General features: G+C 49.3%; 1 protein-coding gene across 4 annotated transcripts; it reads left to right on the forward strand.

Annotated features, from left to right (window-relative positions):
• The first annotated feature begins 281 nt into the window (after nt 1–281).
• PLEKHO1 (pleckstrin homology domain containing O1) lies at nt 282–9909 on the forward strand. Of its 4 annotated transcripts, none has more exons than XM_076000077.1 (6): nt 282–454; nt 1599–1745; nt 6377–6517; nt 7324–7428; nt 7823–7924; nt 9093–9909. In XM_076000077.1, exons 5-6 carry the CDS (start codon nt 7916–7918, stop codon nt 9795–9797), a joined length of 714 nt encoding a protein of 237 aa, XP_075856192.1. In that variant the 5' UTR covers nt 282–454; nt 1599–1745; nt 6377–6517; nt 7324–7428; nt 7823–7915; the 3' UTR covers nt 9798–9909. The 4 variants fall into 4 exon arrangements, with proteins under 4 accessions (XP_075856192.1, XP_012609576.3, XP_075856191.1 ...); XM_012754122.3 differs by lacking the exon at nt 282–454 and adding an exon at nt 580–956; XM_076000076.1 differs by lacking the exons at nt 282–454; nt 7823–7924 and adding an exon at nt 580–956.
• The last annotated feature ends 9078 nt before the right edge of the window (nt 9910–18987 follow it).

Below are 18987 nucleotides of genomic sequence, written 5' to 3' on the forward strand. Positions count from 1 at the left end.
GGTTATTCTCCTGAGGCTCAAATAAGGCCGAGGCTTTGTAAACTGGAAGATATGTGTATTAACATTATTAACTTCTCTCCCATCCCATCCCCCAACCTGTCAACACCCTCCGAAGGATAAAACTTTTCCCCAACATTCGACCTGCCCAGGCCACTCTACCACCTAGGGAGCGCGAATTCCGGATGCCAGGTCTGGGTGGCGCGCCCTCCCAGCTCACGCTCTTGTTTGTGTTTGCGGTGTGGGAGGGAGACGATCCGGATCTCGGTGGTCTCCGGTCTTCACGAGTCGGTGTGTCTCTCCATTATCCGCTCCGCCCGCTCCGCTGGGTCTCGCGGCAGGTCCGGCCGCCCCGCCTTTCCGGCGGCACCTGGCCCCCGGCTGTCCGTCCGCGCTCGGGTCGCTGCCCCCTGGCAGGCGTCCGCGGCCGGGTTTGGGTCTGTCTTCCTCACCCTCGGTGAGTCAGAAACAAAGGCGGGGGGGCGGGGAGCGCACGAGCTGCGGCGCCGCGATTCGCCCTTTATTCTGAACTCGCGACGTCAGCGGCCCGCGGATGGAGCTGCGGGGCGCGGGCTGGGCCGCCCACAGCGCGCCGGGCCGGGGGAGCGGCCGCGCCGGGCCGGGCGGGCGGGCGGCGGGGGCGCGCTCGGGGGCCCGGGCCGCGTGGGCGCCGGGATGGAGGGCGCCGAGGGGCGGGGAGCGGGCGTGCGTGTGTGTGCGAGTGCGAGTGCGAGGGAGGCCGGCCTTTAGTGTAACCGGAGCTACAAAGAAGGGGAGCGTCCGGGAGAGGGAGGGCGGGAGGGAGGAGCGGCGGCGGCGCCCGGGCATCTCCGACACCCTCCTGCTGGGAAGGCGCCCCCTCGGAGCGGCCTCGGCCCCGACGCGGGGCCGCCCCTCGGCCGGTTGCCCCGCGCCCGCGCCCACCCGGCATGATGAAGAAGAACAATTCCGCCAAGAGGGTGAGTGCGCCCGCCGGCCCTGCCACCGCAGCGGACTTGGTGCTCCGACGACCCCGGCCCCGTCGGGGCTGCGAGCGGCCGGCGCGAGCCCCGAGCCCCGGCTGCGCCCCCGCCCCGGCCGCCCGGTGCCCTCAGCCTCGGCCCTCCGCCGGGTACGCCCGGCCCCGCGGCGAGGCACCGGCGGGGGCTTTTGTTTGTTTACTTGCGTCGGGGGCTTTAACTTGGCTTAGTTTCTGCCTGACCCGCACCCCGCCCCTCCCCTGGGCGGCGGGCGGCCGCTTGCGTCGCGCGCCGCGGTGGCGAGGAGACAATGAGAAATAAAATAGATGCCGTTAGTCCCGGCGCTGCGAGAAGGGGCTGGGGGAGGGGGCCTGGATGGCAATGCTCGGAGCCTCCTCTCCGCTCCGGCCCTGCCCGCGCCCCTTCCTCCCGTTTCAGTTGTTTATTCGGGAGGGGGGAGGGGAGCGGTGGGGGAGCGAGTTCCTCCGAGTGGAAACCTTTTGAGAAGTGGGGACCGAACCTTGGGCCCCCACTCCAGCCTTCGGAGCAGAGAGGGGAACTGAGGAGGCCGTAAGAGACATGGAGAGAAGGAAAAAGCTGTAATCGCCTAATCGTCTGGTTCTTATCTTGCCCCTGGGGCAGGGGCCTCAGGATGGAAACCATCAGTCTGCACCGCCTGAGAAGGTCGGCTGGGTCCGGAAATTCTGCGGGAAAGGGATTTTCAGGGAGATTTGGAAAAACCGCTATGTGGTGCTGAAAGGGGACCAGCTCTACATCTCTGATAAGGAGGTAGGTGTCCTTTGCCTCTAACTATCCGGATTTTCTCACATTCCACACTTTGTCACTCCACAGGAGGCTCATCTAAATCCACCCCCCATTTTCTCCAGCAGCAAGTTCAGCGGTCCATTAGTCTCTACCCCCTCTTTTCTGCAGAGAAAGGACACCCTTTAGTGGGGAGAACTGAGTGAGAATTAAAGTTGAGTTTGCCTCTTATCTAGTGTTTTTCCTTTGCAGATACCTTTCTGATAACAATGACAACCCCTCCCAAGATGTCCCAAAAGTTCTGAGTGTCCCTTGCTGCCTCCTATCCTATCTTTGGCTTCTGGAATATAGGATTTTTTTTCTTTGCTGGTGCTGCTGAAACTCTCTATTCATTCTCCACCCCTTCCTGTCCCCCACCTCAACCGAGCTAGCCTCCGTTTTCCTGTCTGTAGCAGGGACATGCATAGGTCATATCAGCAGTGCATCCGCCCTGAATCGTAGAAAACACGCATACAGCCCAGGGTCAGTGGCCTGTGTCCTCGGGGAGAGTATCTGTGAGTGGCAGATAATTATTTTTGCTGAAGCCAGTGTCCCTACCAGTATGCTCCCTGTTCCCCACCCTGACTCGACTTTTTTAAAAAGGTGTGGAGCTCACGTTCCACCCCCTTCCTGCCCACCCACCATTTGTATCAGAAGGGAGGAAAATGGAGTTATGAACCCCTGCATGTCTGGATAGCTTTGGCTCTGTAGTTAACCACGGAAACCACAGTTCATGCTGGTTTGGAACCTGAGCTCAGATCATTGAATCCAGACTCTTCTCTCTTTTCCCCCCAACGCTTGGGATCAGTAACACATAGTAACATAGAGAAACTGGAATTGCCCCTCCATGGGTTAGAAGTCATTCCAATCCCTACCCCTGTGACTGTGTCCCTGGTGACTGTGTCAGTACAGCCTGGGAGACTGTCCTGTGTTCCCCTTAAGGTGGCCCTTCCCCGATTCCATCTTCCCTCACCCAGGGCTAACAGGGAAGTCTTCCCCAAGTTCTAACCCCTTCTGCTTTCTGCAGTAGACATTCTTACTCAGTAGATTATAGTTAGGTAAATAAATCCTTTTATGGTATTGAAACAGATACACACGCAGTCTAAGAGAAAGTACTCATCTGAAAAGAACATCTACTGAGGCAACTGGGGAAGGGCTAAGCTGTGCCATAGCCAAAGTGATCCCTCTTAAGGATGTTGAAACCCAGCTGTTTACACTAAGCTAGGAACTTGGTGATGGAGACTCTTAGGAGTGAGGTGAGAGAGGACTCGGGAGGACTTGTTTTTGAGGGTTCCTCTGCTCAGTCACAAATCCTGCAGAAAGTTTTCTTCACAATTTTCTGGCTTTCTAGTTTAAGATAAAAAAAGGCAAGTGTCAAAGTGTATCTCTTGTCTTTCCTGAACTTCATAATTGCAGGAAACCATAGTGAGCAATCAGGGAGAACTTCCTACACGTCAAAGGGGAAAACATAAGAACAGTGAAAGGGTGAAAGGAGTAAGATATTTTTTTATTGTTTGTATTTGCCCAAAGAGCAGAGTCTGCAGGCAGAAGAGTGTGTTTTGTGGAGGAAGGGGTACAGAGGCAGGGGAAAGGATGGAATGACCTCAGCCTAGGATGTTTAGGATGTTTAGTGTCCTATGAGTCAGGAGCATCTGACTGGTTACAGAGCCAACTGCCTCCTGCTGGGAAGGGCACAGGAAGAGAGGACTGAGCATATTGCTCTTTCTCTTCTTTAGAGCCAGTTTCCATGCTACAGAGGGCATGGGAGAAGGTGAAGCTAACAGAGGACTCTAGCCTTTATCCTGCCCACTTCCCAAAAGCTTCACAGCCAACAGATTCAAGATTTAAAAAGAAAAAATGCAGAGTATAATGTTTATAATTTACTGTTAATCCAAGAAAATACCTAACTCTCTCCCAGAATTTGTACCAGTCGCTTTTTACTTCCTCTCATAAAGGTAGAGTCTCCCACAACTGCCTCCACCATGGAATTCCTTCTGTGTTTGTTATTAATCCTTTTCCTCATTCTCAAAGGGCACCCTTTCTCAGAGAGGGCAGAGGCACCTTACAAGCATGGGTTGATGTATAGGAGCAGAAGCTAGACCATAGGGAGAGCCCCTGGTAGAGGAAACTGGGTTCAGGGCAACTCTTTTGGCAAGCATGGAAAAAATCCCTTTCTGTGGGCAAGGATAAAGAATTGGGAAAAGAAGGGTTAATTTAAAGATGGGAAATTATAATGAAACTTTGGGAATTAGATGGGGGAGGGAACAGAATACAGTGGTGAACAAGACTCCTGGGATTGTCCATCTTCCCTGGGCACTAGAATATACTTGTCCTATTGTTGGCCTCCTCCCATGTCCTCCCCCCACCCGACCAAGAGCTAACCTCTGTCAATATCTCCTCTCCTCAGAACTCCTTATCAGCATGTGTCCAAGCCAGAATAACTCCCTTCCCTTCCCCTAAGGAAAACAGAACAAGTTACTCTCTTCCCCTGGCTACATTCACACACCCAGCACTTTCCTCTCCAAGGTTTCTGGACTCTGCTGATAGTCTCAACTCTGGAAAAGGAGGGGGAGAGGAGGGATGATGCATCATCCTACATCCCTGCCCCATGTTTCTGGGAATTGTTCTCAGACACGCCTTGCCAGCACCTTGTCCCATTTCCACCCATAATCTTGCAAAGCCGCTGGTCACTTCCCAGCCCAAAGCCAGGGAGCCCTGGGGGAGAGGGTGAGCCCCAGAGGAGCCAACCCTTGCTGAAACAAATGTAGATAGATGTATGAGCAGTCAGGCAACTGAATGGGGTTGTGTTATCATTGGTCCTATCTGTCGTCAGCCCCAGGGTACAGCAGCATTTCAGAAGGACAAGCAGACACAGGACCTTAGGTGAGTGGGGGGGAATGAGAGAGAACCACTTACTTCCCCACTTCAAGGCTGACAGAAATTAGGGGGATGGATGAGGTCACACCTCCATGCACACAATTCCTGTTTCAGAGCTTTGGAGGTAGGAGCTCTTCTGTGAAATAATTCCAGTCAGGGAGGGTAGATGTCTTCCAAAGAAGATATGAGGCTACTCTTATTTGTTTGATTTAGTTCTTATAAGACAAGTGCTGGTGGTTTTCATTTCTTATCCCAGAGAAACATGACCAACTCATTCCTGGGGTATTCCAGCCCCAGGCTTACATAGCAGTGGGTGAACAGGCCACTCCACCAGGGCCAGTAACTAAGTCTGTCCTCTGTAACTTTGGTCCTTGCAACCCAAGACAGATCTACTCGGTACCAGAGCTACAGAGAAGACCACCTTAGGGGAAAGGAAAAAAAAAAATTCTGAGAGGTTTAAAATGGAACTTTAAAGAAATGTTAAAAGAATTTGTTTTTTGATGCTTAGAAAAGGCTGGTTGGAGTTGGATGATGTCACTAGAATAGTGGTCTCTGGGCCGGGCGCGGTGGCTCACGCCTGTAATCCTAGCTCTCTGGGAGGCCGAGGCGGGCGGATTGCTCAAGGTCAGGAGTTCAAAACCAGCCTGAGCAAGAGCGAGACCCCATCTCTACTATAAATAGAAATTAATTGGCCAACTGATATATATATAAAAAAAAAAATTAGCCGGGCATGGTGGCACATGCCTGTAGTCCCAGCTACTCAGGAGGCTGAGGCAGAAGGATCGCTCGAGCCCAGGAGTTTGAGGTTGCTGTGAGCTAGGCTGACGCCACGGCACTCACTCTAGCCTGGACAACAAAGCGAGACTCTCTCAAAAAAAAAAAAAAAAAGAATAGTGGTCTCTGATTAGACATTCAGCAAAAGTATTAAGAGCCAAATGTTGCTTGAAGCTGCTAAAGGTAGAAGCAGAGTGCAAGACAAATACTGCACAGGAGGGGCTAAGCTTAGATACAAGGAAGAGCTTCCTGGCAATAAAGGGACTCAGGTACTCAAACTGGAATAATGAAAAGAGGTTAACAGAGTACTCCCTGGAAGACTACATTCCAGGTCTGAAGTTTCAGTCATCCAGGGAGAGTCTAGGTGCATCTTTGCCTAGAGATAGATGGATAATTTAAATGGCTTTTCATGTCTGGAGGATTAAGTTGGATTGTCACAGTTGTAGGAAGTAAGGAGTGCTAGGAACTACATGTGACTGGGGAGGCCAGAGGCAGCCCCTTCACTCCTTCCAGATGTCCTCTGATACTGGCCCTGCCTTTGTCTTCTTCCTCTAGACCATCAAGGGTGTCTTGGGCTTTCTTGCTTCAGGATGATTGGATAAACCTATTCACCATGTCCCTTTAAGGACATGAGCCTTTTTAGAACATAAGCTATGTCCTTTAGGAACAGAGTAGGGGCCATGGGTGAAGAGAGGCATCCCAGGGCTCTGGAAATGGTAGCTTGGCTGAGGAGAATGAGGATAGGGGTTTAAACAGAACCCATCTGAGGAGTCAGGACATGGGGGCTGCCCCAGTCTTGTCACCCATGTCAGGCCTTTGTAGGCTTTGGGTAGGGTGGCCCTTTCCTATCATGTCTTCCCTCCCTCTCCTCAGGCTTCTTCTAGTTCCCAAGATGATCTAAACTAACAATTTGTGGGGAAGGACTAAGTGATTTTATCCTCCTCACCTTACCCCCAACCCTCCCCTAGGTAAAAGATGAGAAAAATATTCAAGAGGTATTTGACCTGAGTGACTATGAGAAGTGTGAAGAGCTCCGGAAATCCAAGAGCAGGAGTAAGAAAAATCATAGCAAGTTTACTCTTGCCCACTGCAAACAGCCAGGTAACACGGTATGTATCTCCTGCCACCCTGGCCACTGGGACATTGACAGGGTTGGAGGGGGCAGGGGAGAACTTCCCCTTCAGGTTCTGTCTCTCAGCACTCCTGGCTCAAGGCCCTGAATTGCTCTTCTGCTGGCTTTTATTATTTAACCTGAAAATATTATGGCCATTGCCTGCCTTCTAGGCAGATCAGCCCTTAACCTATTCGGCCACAGAGATCATATCCATCTGTATCTATTTCTCTATCTCTCCTCTCTGTCTCTCTCTCTGTCTCTCTCTCTCTCTCTCTCTCTATATATATATATATATATGTATATATATGTGTGTGTATATATATATATATTTCTTACACAAATATATACACACACACACACGCGTGTGCACACATACATCACTTGGGAGAAAATAACTAGTCTCTGTACCCTGATAGCTGGTTGAAGTTCTAAATCTACTTCCTCTTGTCTAGGGGAACCCAGGGAAACTATTCCTGTCACATTCTATTTCTTCAAACACTTAAAGATTTTTATTTTAATGCTGTCCTTTATTGTACTTCCTCTACCGTACTTCCTCTACTTATTTCCAATACCAACACTCTTCTTAGTTCTTCCTTAGTCATTTCTAAAACAACCTGAGCTATGCATTTTGCAGAAATAGAGACTGGGTTTCCTGAAGTGATGGATGACTCTGGAAGCAGAATCTCTCTCCTTCCAGGAGCTGGATCTGAGAGAATGAGATTATAATTTCTTATTTCTTCACTGTCAAGGTGAGGCACCAACTCTAAAACCCTGGCTGAAACAAGAATCTTCCCCTCACAGGCCCCCAACCTGATCTTCCTGGCAGTGAGTCCAGAAGAGAAGGAATCGTGGATCAGTGCCCTCAACTCCGCTATCACCCGAGCCAAGAACCGCATCCTGGATGAGGTCGGGGCTCATTGTGGGGAGATGGTGCTGGACAGAGGGAGTGGCTGTGATACACCAAAGAGGGAGGGCTGTTGTGCGGGAGGGCCCCCTGCATGTGCCCCCACCAGCTCTACTTTGTTATCTCCCTTTTGAAAACCCTATTCTCCTTCTACCTTCTTTCTGGTCTCTTCTGACAGCTTCTCTTCCCTGCTTCATGATACATGAGCCAGTGTAGTATTGGGTCAGCTTAAGGAGCCCCTTCGTGTCCTTTAAATCCCTTTGCCCATGGATTTGCTCAGAAGCCATTAATGGGGTGGGTTTATTTCCCAGTCCAGTCATGTTCAAGTCTTGGGGGCTGCTGGGTTGGGGCAGAGGTCTCTGAAGAACACCCATGACTCACAGTGTATCTCTTCAGGTCACTGTTGAGGAAGACAGCTATCTCGCCCACCCCACTCGAGACAGGGCAAAAATCCAGCACTCCCGCCGCCCCCCAACTAGGGGACACCTCATGGCCGTGGTATGTAAAACTATAAAAAAGTAAAGATTGCCAAAGGGCCAATTCTGTGTCAGTGCATCTCAGACAGTACTGTTTACCACCAGAGGCATTTGTGGGAGCCTCCCTTGATGCCAAGGTCAAAGGCTAGGGAAATCCTTCCACCCCACACCCCTGCCTGATCTAACTCAAAAATATTAATTCAGCACCTATTATAAGTTCAAAATTTTCTGCTCTCAATAATTTTATCATCTTTTTGAGAAAGTGACTTATACCCAGAAGAAGGTGAAATTAGAAGAATACTGTGCCACACGATCTAAGCTGCTATCTGGTGGCTGACTGTCCTGTGGCTAACAGCGTCGAGTAACCACAGGTATTCAGAGGAGGAACAATCACAATGAACCCCTGTAACATACAGAGTTGTGGCTTCTTTCATTCTGCCAAGCTCTAAGCGTGCAGGGACTGAGAGGCAGTCAGCTATAGTGGAAAGAACACAGGCTTGAGAGTTAGACAGAACCTGAGCTGGAGCCTCACATAGCAATTAACTACCCATGTGGTTCCCTGAAGCTGCATGTCTCCAACTGTAACATGGGGCAGTAGTCCTGCCTGCCTTGTTGGATTCCTGTAAGAAATCATTAACCCTTTGCACTCGCTTGCTTTTTTCTCATCCACTCAACATTATCCACACTCAACGTCCGAGTGCAAAGGGTTAAAACAACATATGTATGACTACTTATGGGGCATTGACAATGCTTATCTTTTTTTCTAGTATTCTGAAAATAAGAGAACAAGTTTTACTATAAGGCAAGGGGTTCTGAGTTCCAGCTAGCAGAGGGGGCTGAGTTGTGTGGCTCAGGAGATGCAGACAGGAGAGGATGGTCACTGTGCTGTGGGCAGCTCCTGTGCTGGCAAAGCCAGTGTGATGTTCCGTACAGAGGACGAAGATGCTCCTCAGGAAGCATGTAGTAAAGTGGGGAATATGGGAAACAAGCAGAAATCCAATTGCAAAAAGAAAAAAAAGAAAAGTTCAAATCACTATCAAAGGAATAATAAATAGCAAATTAAGTAGAAGGGCCCAGTCAAGAGTGGAGGGCTTCGTGCTCAGGGACGGTGTGTTGAGAGCAAAATGACCACAACTTACATCTCTCTGTCAGTCAGTTAACTTCCTTCATTCCCCACCTTTACTCCCCAGGCTTCGACCTCTACCTCGGATGGGATGCTGACCTTGGACCTGATCCAAGAGGAAGACCCTTCCCCTGAGGAACCAACCTCTTGTGCTGAGAGCTTTCGGGTTGACCTGGACAAGACTGTGGCCCAACTGGCCAGCAGCCGGCGGAGAGCAGACTCAGACCGTATCCAGCCCTCCTCAGACCGAGCAAGCAGCCTTCCCCGGCCTTGGGAAAAGCCAGGCAAGGGGGCCACCTATACCCCCCAAGCACCTAAGAAGTTGACCCCCACAGAGAAAGGCCGCTGTGCCTCCCTGGAGGAGATCTTGTCTCAGCGGGACGCTGCACCAGCCCACACCCTCCAACTGCGTACTGAGGACCCCCCAACCCCCATCCTACCCCACCCGGGGCAGCTGTCCCGGATCCAGGACCTGGTAGCAAGGAAACTGGAGAAGACTCAGGAGCTGCTGGCAGAGGTTCAGGGACTGGGAGATGGGAAGCGAAAGGCCAAGGACCCCCCTCGGTCTCCACCCGACTCTGAGTCAGAGCAGCTGCTGTTGGAGACAGAGCGGCTGCTGGGAGAGGCGTCATCAAATTGGAGCCAGGCGAAGAGGGTGCTGCAGGAAGTCAGGGAGCTGAGAGACCTGTACAGACAGATGGACCTGCAGACCCCCGACTCCCACCTCAGACAGACCACCCCACACAGTCAGTACCGGAAGAGCTTGATGTGAAGGAGGGGGACAGGTTCTGGAACTTGTGGGGGGTGGACAGACTCTTATCTCCAAGTGTTGCAGGATAAAACTTTTTTATTTACCTCAACAAAAAAAGAAAACAAAACACAAACCTACTGTTCTTGCTGATGCCTGACACCCCTTCCACCCTTCTTTCCGAACCCCGCTTTCCTTACCCACCTCAGATTTGAGGAGGTGACCCCTAGAGCAGTATTTAGAAGCTTCCACCTTTACTCAACAGAACTAGACCAGGGGGAAAAAAAAAAGAAGCTTCCACCTGGACAGAGAGAGAAAGGATAACAAAGACACAGTCTGACCGTTTCACACACACACCACCCACCTTACAGTGTGATGGGAAAAGTGCTGCTGCTCCCAAGTATGTGTGTGGGCTTCTGAATTTAGAGGGAAAGGGAAGAGAGGAGGTTTTCTCATATGTCCCTGTCCAGGTTTTGGGGGAAAGGGAGGTTATTTTATTTATTTTTTTTTTTTGAGACAGAGTCTCGCTTTGTTGCCCAGGCTAGAGTGAGTGCCATGGCGTCAACCTAGCTTACAGCAACCTCAAACTCTTAGGCTCAAGCAATCCAATCCTGTCTCAGCCTCCCCAGCAGCTGGGACTACAGGCATGCACCACCATGCCCGGCTAATGTTTTCTATATATATATTAGTTGGCCAATTAATTTCTTTCTATTTACAGTAGAGACGGGGTCTCGCTCTTGCTCAGGCTGGTTTCGAACTCCTGACCTCAAGCAATCCACCCGCCTCGGCCTCCCAGAGTGCTAGGATTACAGGCATGAGCCACCGCGCCCGGCCGGTTATTATTTTTTGTTCAGACAGGGTCTCACTGTGTTGTTCAGGTGGGTCTCAAACTCCTGGGTTCAAGCAATCCTCCTGCCTCAGCCTTCCATAGTGCTGGGATTATAGGCATGAGCCACTGCACCCAGTCCAGGTTTATTTGTGGGTGAAATTTCAGCTGCCCACTCTAGTTCTAGGGATGTGGAGGCCAGTGCCACCCTCCGTGCACACAGGAGAAGTGAAACTTGCCCCAGCCTTGAGGAGGATGTATGGAATTAAAGTCTCCCCAGCCAGACACTGGCTTCGCACTCATGGCAATCTCTGATGGAGATCAAGCTGCCTGGATTTTCTTATTTGAGGTGTTTTTTCCCTTAATGGTCCACTCCCTTCCCAACATTCATTCAAAGATACAAACTTAAGATAGATGGGACTGGTTTGGTTATTTGACTAGGAGGGCCTAGCAAGGGGAACTAGAGACAGCTGGCCCCACGGGAGAACTGAACTAAGAATGAAACTGATTTGTGATGCAAGCTGGGTAGGATGAAGGGGAAAACCAAACATGTGTCCAAGTTCCTCTTTCGGCCAAGCGAGGGTTTCCTGTAGCCTCTCCCTCTCCTTCCTCAAATCTTTCTTCCAACACTAATCAAGCCCCAACTTTTTTAGAAAAACATTCTTGTGTTTATACCGCCGTCTCCCTAAACACCTCTGGAGCTGCCAGCCCTCGTGTTCTTATCTATGACAGGCCCTACCCAAGTCATCCTATTTTGTGTGCTTCTTTCCTCTTAAGTTTCTCAGATTAGGTTTAATAACACTGATCAGGTCCAGAGAAGAGTTGTGAAGGCAAGACATGAATGATTTTTGGAAAGAAGGGGACAGAGAACTTCATCAGTCAAGTAAATGAGGGGTTAAAAACACTGGAAGCATATCCCTTGCTAGCTTCCTGATCCTTTTCCTTAGATCTCATTTCACCTCTTAAGATCCAAGGCTTCACTAGGAGTGAGGGGAGAAGGGAGAGAAAATGGGGACAAATGCATGTAGATCTTGGCCATGAGGCTGCCCTAATGTTAGATGGGGTAAGAGGGAGACAAGGAAAATCCCATAGGAGTAACAAGCAGACCTTTCAATTCCCATTCTTCTACTCTAATGTTACTCCTACAGCCCACGTAAGGAAGACAGGGAGATCTCTCCGAGTTTAACACATTGACAGCCACACTAGAAAAAAAATTTTTTCCCTGGGGCCACAGTGTTTTAGTGAAATGATCCTTTCTAATTTGTTATTTTTATTGTTTGCATGAGTTAGAGGCAATGCAATCTACACTTTTAGAATTAAATTGTCAATATTAATTGTAACAACATCAACAAGACTTTTCACGAACCAACTGCAGAGTTTTGCTTCACGAGGCCCCAGGCTCAAAAGTAGCCTGAGTTAAATACAACTCACATGGCAGTTAATGTGTTAACCATCTCTAAGGAAGGAGGGATTCTTGCCCTCGTGCCCTACCACTCACTGTCATCATAATTTTCCCCAGATCGGGACTAGATCTAGTAGTTATCTAACTTTTCTCTTCCCTGAGGAACAACTACCCTTCTGAGTGATGGAAAGTGCACAAGAGTGCCCCCTTACTGTCATTCCCAGGGTCTTCTGGGGTGTGAGGTGAGAGGACCTAGGTCTCCGGGCTTCCTATCCTCCAAATAGGCTTCAATCTCCAAAACTCTAAGCATAGTCAGCAGAGCCACCTGTTGTCACAAATATTGAAGGTCTGGGTTAAAGTTAGACTTACTTTCTTTTTATAAGTCTATATCTTTGTATGATTTTATTTTACCAGCATTTTCCCTTTTTTTTTTCTTCCTTATCACTCCCACATAATAATGAAAAAGACAAAAGCAAAAATGACGTATGTATCCCAACTTGCCAATTATCTGTGGCTCCCAGGGGAGCCAGAAAATGGAGGGAGACACAAGAGGAGAATGGCAGGTGACAGACACGGAAAGAAAGATCAGGGACCTCAGGAGACTAAGAGAAGAGCTGGGCACTGGGCTCCTGGGCCCTTAAGGCACCAAAACCAGCAGTTTCCAGTTCTCTAGCAGTTGCTGGAACATCCAGGCCACAAGATAGTGAAATGAGCCCAGCGTTGAAACCAGAAAGACCTGGATTCAAATTCTAACTCTGACTTTTTGGTTCTGAGGCCTTGGGCAAAGCACAGGCATTCTCATCTGCAACCTGCAGAGTTGTCATTGGATGGGCGAGGACAGTGTGTGGAAAATGCCTGTCAGCCAATTGACGGCTGTTGCGGCTACTATTATGAGTTTGATTCAGTGAGCAATGAACGCTAGCTCAGGTGACGGGAGCACAGTCTGATGAGGGCTGGGCACTGTCACTTGGCTTAATCCAGGCCACAGGCTGTGCCCATACGTCTCTCTCCTCTCTGCAGAGGAGAGAGCGCACCAGGTACTGTGCCAAAGGCTAGAGATAGAGAGAGGGAGAAAAGCCTGGTCCCTGGTCTTCAAGAATTCCAGAGCTTAGCACAAAGCCACGCTGCCCACTAGAAAAACAGCTCAAAGTGTACCCTTGTGGTGGCTACTAGCATGATGGCGTATGTGTTTGAGCCTTGGCACCATGACAGTAGGATAGTGATGCAGTTACTCTAGTTTCCCTCCTCCCGGCACCTTTCTTCCCTCACGCGTTCATTCCAGTCCCTTGACCTGCAGTATTTCCCTTATTCCTCCCAGTCACTGGGCTTTGTGATAAATGGGGGGGGACCGAGCTTGTGGGGTGTGCGGCCACCTTCTCACTACATGGCTGCCGGCAGACGTTTTCAGGGTGTATTCATTCTTCCTCCCTCCCTCCCTCCCCACAACTCTGCTATATTCCCTTCTTACCCAAATAAACTGGAGAAGAGAAACTCCTTTGGGAGGCCCTGGGATGGGGAGAGGGGGGAATCCAGGACACAGAGGTGAAATGGGGTGAGGGGTAGTGCCAGGTAAAAAATGAAATGCTTGATTCATATTTCAATGACATTTTCCTCAACTTTTCCCGTTCGTCCCCATCAGGTTGTTAACCAGGCAGTTGGGGCGCTGAGAAAGGGACCGCACAGCCCTGACCTCCCTCCATTAGGAAGCGTGTCTGAGGCGCTGGCCTGGCACGCTGACGAGTTCATTTGCATGCTGTTTCCACAGCATGGGTTGTCTGGGGTGAAAAGAGAAGGGGAAGAGAGAAAAACACAGTTCCCTCACTCCTGCTCTAGCCCTCACAAACCGTGCCGCTGAGCCTAGAGCTCTGGCCCTGGGAAACGGCTCTTGCCTCCTCCTCTCACTCTCCCAACCCCTCTGCCGACCGTACATTTACCTCATTCTCCCCAGAAACAGTCCCAAAGGTCTCTCCCCTCTCTACACCCCGCAGGCAAGCAGACCTAGCCTCATTCTGCAGCCCTCAAAGCCTCAAAGCTCGGCTACCCCTCCCCCTTCTCGCTCCCTTCCCTAAACTGGGTTCCTTTCTTTTTCTGCTTTCTCCCTACCTCCCAATCTCCCAACAACAGCAGCCAATCCCCAGCCCGCTCTAGAGCCGCACCATATATGGAGAGGTTGGAAGGAAACCCGAGTAAATGCAGGAGCGAAGACACACACACACACACACACACACACACACAGAGCAGAGTTTGAGCGCCTTTCTGCACATGTGATCCTGTGTCTGTTTCCTGTGTGTGTGACACGAATCCCACCATTCCCTTCCCCAGGCTCACCCCACCCACAGAGTGAGGAGCCTGTTTGCTATTCCCCACCTTTATTCATGTCCCAGGAGACCATCACTCCAACCCGTTGCCTCTGACCTAGATTCCCTGCACTAATTACAAGCCTAACGAGATCTAACAAACACCCAACTTAGCACAGCTGAGACCCTCGAGGTCAATTAGTGCGGCCCATCTCTGCTCAGAAAATGAGAGATGGAGCCAGAAAGTGTTGTACATGCCTCACCCCATCCTCACCCCAACCCTGGGGTTGGAAGCAAGGATAGGGAGAATGCAAAAATTAGCAGGACCAGTATAAAATCAGGTCTTGGAGAGTTAACAATTGTAGGGGAAACTGCATTAAGGTTGAGGAGCAATTGGAGAATAAAGGTTCCGTAGAGGTTGGTGCAGCTACAGAAACCATGGACACACGGCAGTTTTCATAGAGACTTAATATGAGGAAAAATCACTCACTGAAGAGCAGGTAGCACTAGAACTCTTGATCTGTATCATGACGTCCGACTCATGATTCTTTCTCCTCTTTGCTTCCTGCTTTGGAAGAGTTGGGGTTATCACCCCCTTCTTTCCTGGGGAATAAGATAGCTTAGTTTGGATAGCTCAGAAATCACCTTTTTTTTTTTTCAGAAATACTAGACTCAACCTCATTACTGCTTTTCCTTCTTCCGAATATTAAAACCATGACAGCAAACAGCCCCTTTGTCCCAAGGTTCCTTTCTTTAGATGGCAACACAAGGCAAAGGAATAGTTTCCTGTCCTATGTCCTTAGCATGCAGGACAGCTGTCCTAACCTCCCTCCCTAATGCTTGTGGCTCTATGGAGGTGGGAGGGGAGGGGGAGGGGTAGTAGAGTGCTCTGTGAGCAAGTAGGGAAGTGAACTTAGAGCCACCTCAAAAACAGAATGTTCCTCTTCCCCCAGCCTCTACCCAGTGCCAGCTGCAGCAGGCCTCACTGAGCCAGCTTCGTGCCTCATGGCAGTCCAGACTCACGCAGCAACCAGGGACCCGGAGGGCAGAACGATTCATATAAGCACGTGTCTATATGTTGCTGATTCCAAATCTATTTCTCCAACCTAAATGTCCCCTTAATCAAGGCACTTACAGCCAAGTGCCTATTTGGCATCTTTACCTGGGCATCTAACTAGCATCTTAAGCTTATTATAAAGGTGGTAGATCGGTTGGGTGTGGTGGCTCACACCTGTAATCCTAGCACTCTGGGAGACTGAGGCAGAAGGATCGCTCAAGGTCAGGAGTTCAAAACCAGCCTGAGCAAGAGCGAAACCCTGTCTCTACAAAAAATAGAAAGAAATTAATTGACCAACTAAAAATATATAGAAAAAATCAGCAGGGCATGGTGGCACATGCCTGTAGTCCCAGCTACTCAGGAGGTTGAGGCAGGAGGATTGCTTGAGCCCAGGAGTTTGAGGTTGCTGTGAGCTAGGCTGATGCCATGACACTCTAGCCCGGGCAACAGTGTGAGACTTAGTCTCAAAAAATTAATTAATTAAAAAAATGTGGGAGATCGTTAAATAATGGTCCTTAACGAATCAACTTCCCTCCACACCTCCTTTGCATGCTGTTCCTCCCATCCGAGAGACATTGCTATTTCTCCAACTGCTGCTTGAATCTGGGTTTGCCTTGTGACTTACTGTGACCAATAGAACATGTCATTGTGTAAGTTCCGGAACTTAGGACTTCAGGAATCTTGTAGTTTCCATTCTTCTTCTTCTTCTTTTTTTTTTTTTGAGACAGAGTTTCACTTTGTCGCCCAGGCTAGATAGAGTGAGTGCCGTGGCGTCAGCCTCGCTCACAGCAACTCAAACTCCTGGGCTCAAGCAATCCTCCTGCCTCAGCCTCCCGAGTAGCTGGGACTACAGGCATGCGCCACCATGCCCGGCTAATTTTTTCTATATATATTAGTTGGCCAATTAATTTCTTTCTAATTATAGTAGAGATGGGGTCTCGCTCTTGCTCAGGCTGGTTTTGAACTCCTGACCTCAAGCAATCCGCCCGCCTCGGCCTCCCAGAGTGCTAGGATTACAGGCGTGAGCCACGGCGCCCGGCCAGTTTCCATTCTTTGACCCTTTTAAAATTCAGCTGCATGTAAGAAGCCTGGGGTGGCACCTTGATATGAGATCATGTGGTAAAAGAGACCCTGAAACCACACGGATCCATGGCAACATTCAAGCCTCCAGCTGAAGGCAGCACACCAGGCAAGACCAGAGGAGCAACCGCCCAGTCAACCCCCAGAATTGTGAGACATTAATCAATTGTTGCTGTCTTAAGCCACTGCATTTTGGGGTGGTTTGTTACTCCGCAATAGACAGTGAAATAAAAATTGGTTCTTGGAAGTAGGATGCTGCCATAATTAAAAGCTAAAACACGTGGCAATCACATTGGGACCAGGCAGCAGACATCCTAGAAGGGCAGCAAGGGGACTATTATTGGGGTCTGGATGAGCAGGGAGGAAATCGCTATTAGAGACTGGAGAAAGATCTCCCATGTTGTAGAATAATTTACAAAATTGTCACCTGTGGTAACTTGAAGGCTAGAAAATATACCTAATAAACTTGTTGGAGGACCCTAAAGAGATTTCCAGGTGGAATGTTAAAAGTATCTACAGGCTTTTCTTAGCTATCAGTGATAAGGTATTGCAAGAAAGAGGAACTCAAAAAGAAACTTTTCAGTTTGAAAGCAAAATTTGAAGGAAAAATAGTAGAGAGCTGGGAGCAGTCTCTAGCTAGAAAAACTTCACCAGTGGTTAATTTAGGAGAATGATCTGATGGAAGGGACCACCTGGCCAGTAAAATGATTCATGCATTTGAAAAGTACAGGGGTAAATTGTACCCCATAAATATGGACAATTACAATGTGTCAATTTTTAAAAAATTAAAGTTAAAAACTTTTTTAGAAAGTACAAAGGAACAGTGCAGGCCAGGCACAGTGGCTCACGCCTATAATCCTAGCTCTCTGGGAGGCTGAGGCCGGTGGATTGCTCGAGGTCAGGAGTTCAAAACCAGCCTGAGCAAGAGCGAGACCCGTCTCTGCTATAAATAGATAGAAATTAATTGGCCAACTAATATATAGAGAAAAAAATTAGCCGGGCATGGTGGCCCATGCCTGTAGTCCCAGCTACTTGGGAGGCTGAGGCCAGAGAATCACTTGAGCCCAGGAGTTTGAGGTTGCGGTGAGCTAGGCTGACGCCACGGCACTCACTCTAGTCTGGGCGACAAAATGAGACTCTGTCTCAAAAAAAAAAAAAAAAAAAAAGGAACAGTGCGCACAAAGACAGGGAATTGGCTGTTACAAAACTGCACCCGGTGTCTTACAGAGAGATAAGGAAAAGCAGTCAACCAACAACTGAAACTAAGTATGAGGGCCAGAGGCTTCCTTGGTAGCTTACAAAGAAGCCCCTATCTCCTGCAGCAGAAGAGCAGTAAAAGATGAAGCGCCAACTCAGAAATTAAGAGAGATGTGGAGCTTCAAAAACTAGCACTCAACAGAGAGGCAGGTAACTAGAACCCTCAGCCAGGGTAGGTCTGCTATGCCAGGACCAGGGCTCTGGATGAGAAAACCTGGACTGGAACCCTAACACATGGAATGGGGACATCTGATACCTTGGATGGTGGATGTCCCTGAAGATTTTGGTTCCCCAGATTCCTCTGAACCCTGCAACGGTGACCCACCCCTCCGGGTGAAGAGCCAGCACCACCTGCAGCCCGGGAAAGACAGTGCAGAGGCCTTTCCCTCAAAGGTAACAGGAGCGCCCACACATCTGCCCCAGCTCCTCCTCTGGCCACTAGAATGGTAACTAGGGCTAAGTCACAGCATAATTCAGCCATGAACATGCTGGACCTTATAAGGGAGGAAAGGAAGTAATATCCAGCATGTATCCAGGGACATTCCCATGGATCTAGATTTTTGAAGATACCAGAATATAAAACTGGATAAGAAAGTTTATTCATTTGGGAGCACTCTTGGTATACAAGATTTACACTCCAGCCAGCCCCAATGAGAGGGCTTCAAACATACCATTAGGGTGCTGCTAAAAGCCTAGAAAAAGTGATGGCCCACAGAGCACAGTTGAAATGCTTGAATTGCCATATCAGCAGTGGAAAAAAGATGAAAAAGTTTAGGGAAGTAGGCATTCAGAAATGAATCTATTATTTGAGGCCTGAAGACTCACATGGGATTATGTTCCGTGGAGGGCCCCAAAGACACACCCTTCGCCACGGCCATCAGGAGTGCACTGGTGAGAGGGCCATAAGCACCACTGGACCCAGTGGTGGCTCTTCTCTGTAGGCCAGAGGTGAAGGTAGGAGAGGTCATAACACAGAGGGGTTACTGATAGCAATTGAAATAATTGACCTCCATCCCCAATCCAAGCAATGGAGGCCAGGTGGTAACAATACAAGCCAGGGGGTCACAATTATCTTAATGACCAGCAAAGTCAAAGAGCCAGTCAAGGAGGCGTGACCAATAAGGAATTAAGTTGGTTAATAGAACATGATGTCCCTAGGGACAAAATAAACGGCTAGCCAACAAGGGCACTGCTTAATAAATGAGCAAGAATAAATGAGCAGGAGGTTGAGCACAGTTGCCCCAGTAAAAAGGCCTAAAGTCTTAAAGTACAGAAAGAGGAACCCTTGTGCACTC

This window comes from Microcebus murinus, chromosome 2 (genome assembly GCF_040939455.1).
Source record: "Microcebus murinus isolate Inina chromosome 2, M.murinus_Inina_mat1.0, whole genome shotgun sequence".
Classification (NCBI taxonomy): domain Eukaryota; kingdom Metazoa; phylum Chordata; class Mammalia; order Primates; family Cheirogaleidae; genus Microcebus; species Microcebus murinus.

Excerpts from the sequence above, each read along its gene's own strand:
- PLEKHO1 (XM_012754122.3), top strand. The coding sequence starts at position 927 with ATGATGAAGAAGAACAATTCCGCCAAGAGG. Across the intron at positions 1,746-6,376 it reads TCTACATCTCTGATAAGGAG|GTAAAAGATGAGAAAAATAT; the intron begins GTAGGTGTCCTT and ends ACCCTCCCCTAG. Across the intron at positions 6,518-7,323 it reads GCAAACAGCCAGGTAACACG|GCCCCCAACCTGATCTTCCT; the intron begins GTATGTATCTCC and ends TTCCCCTCACAG.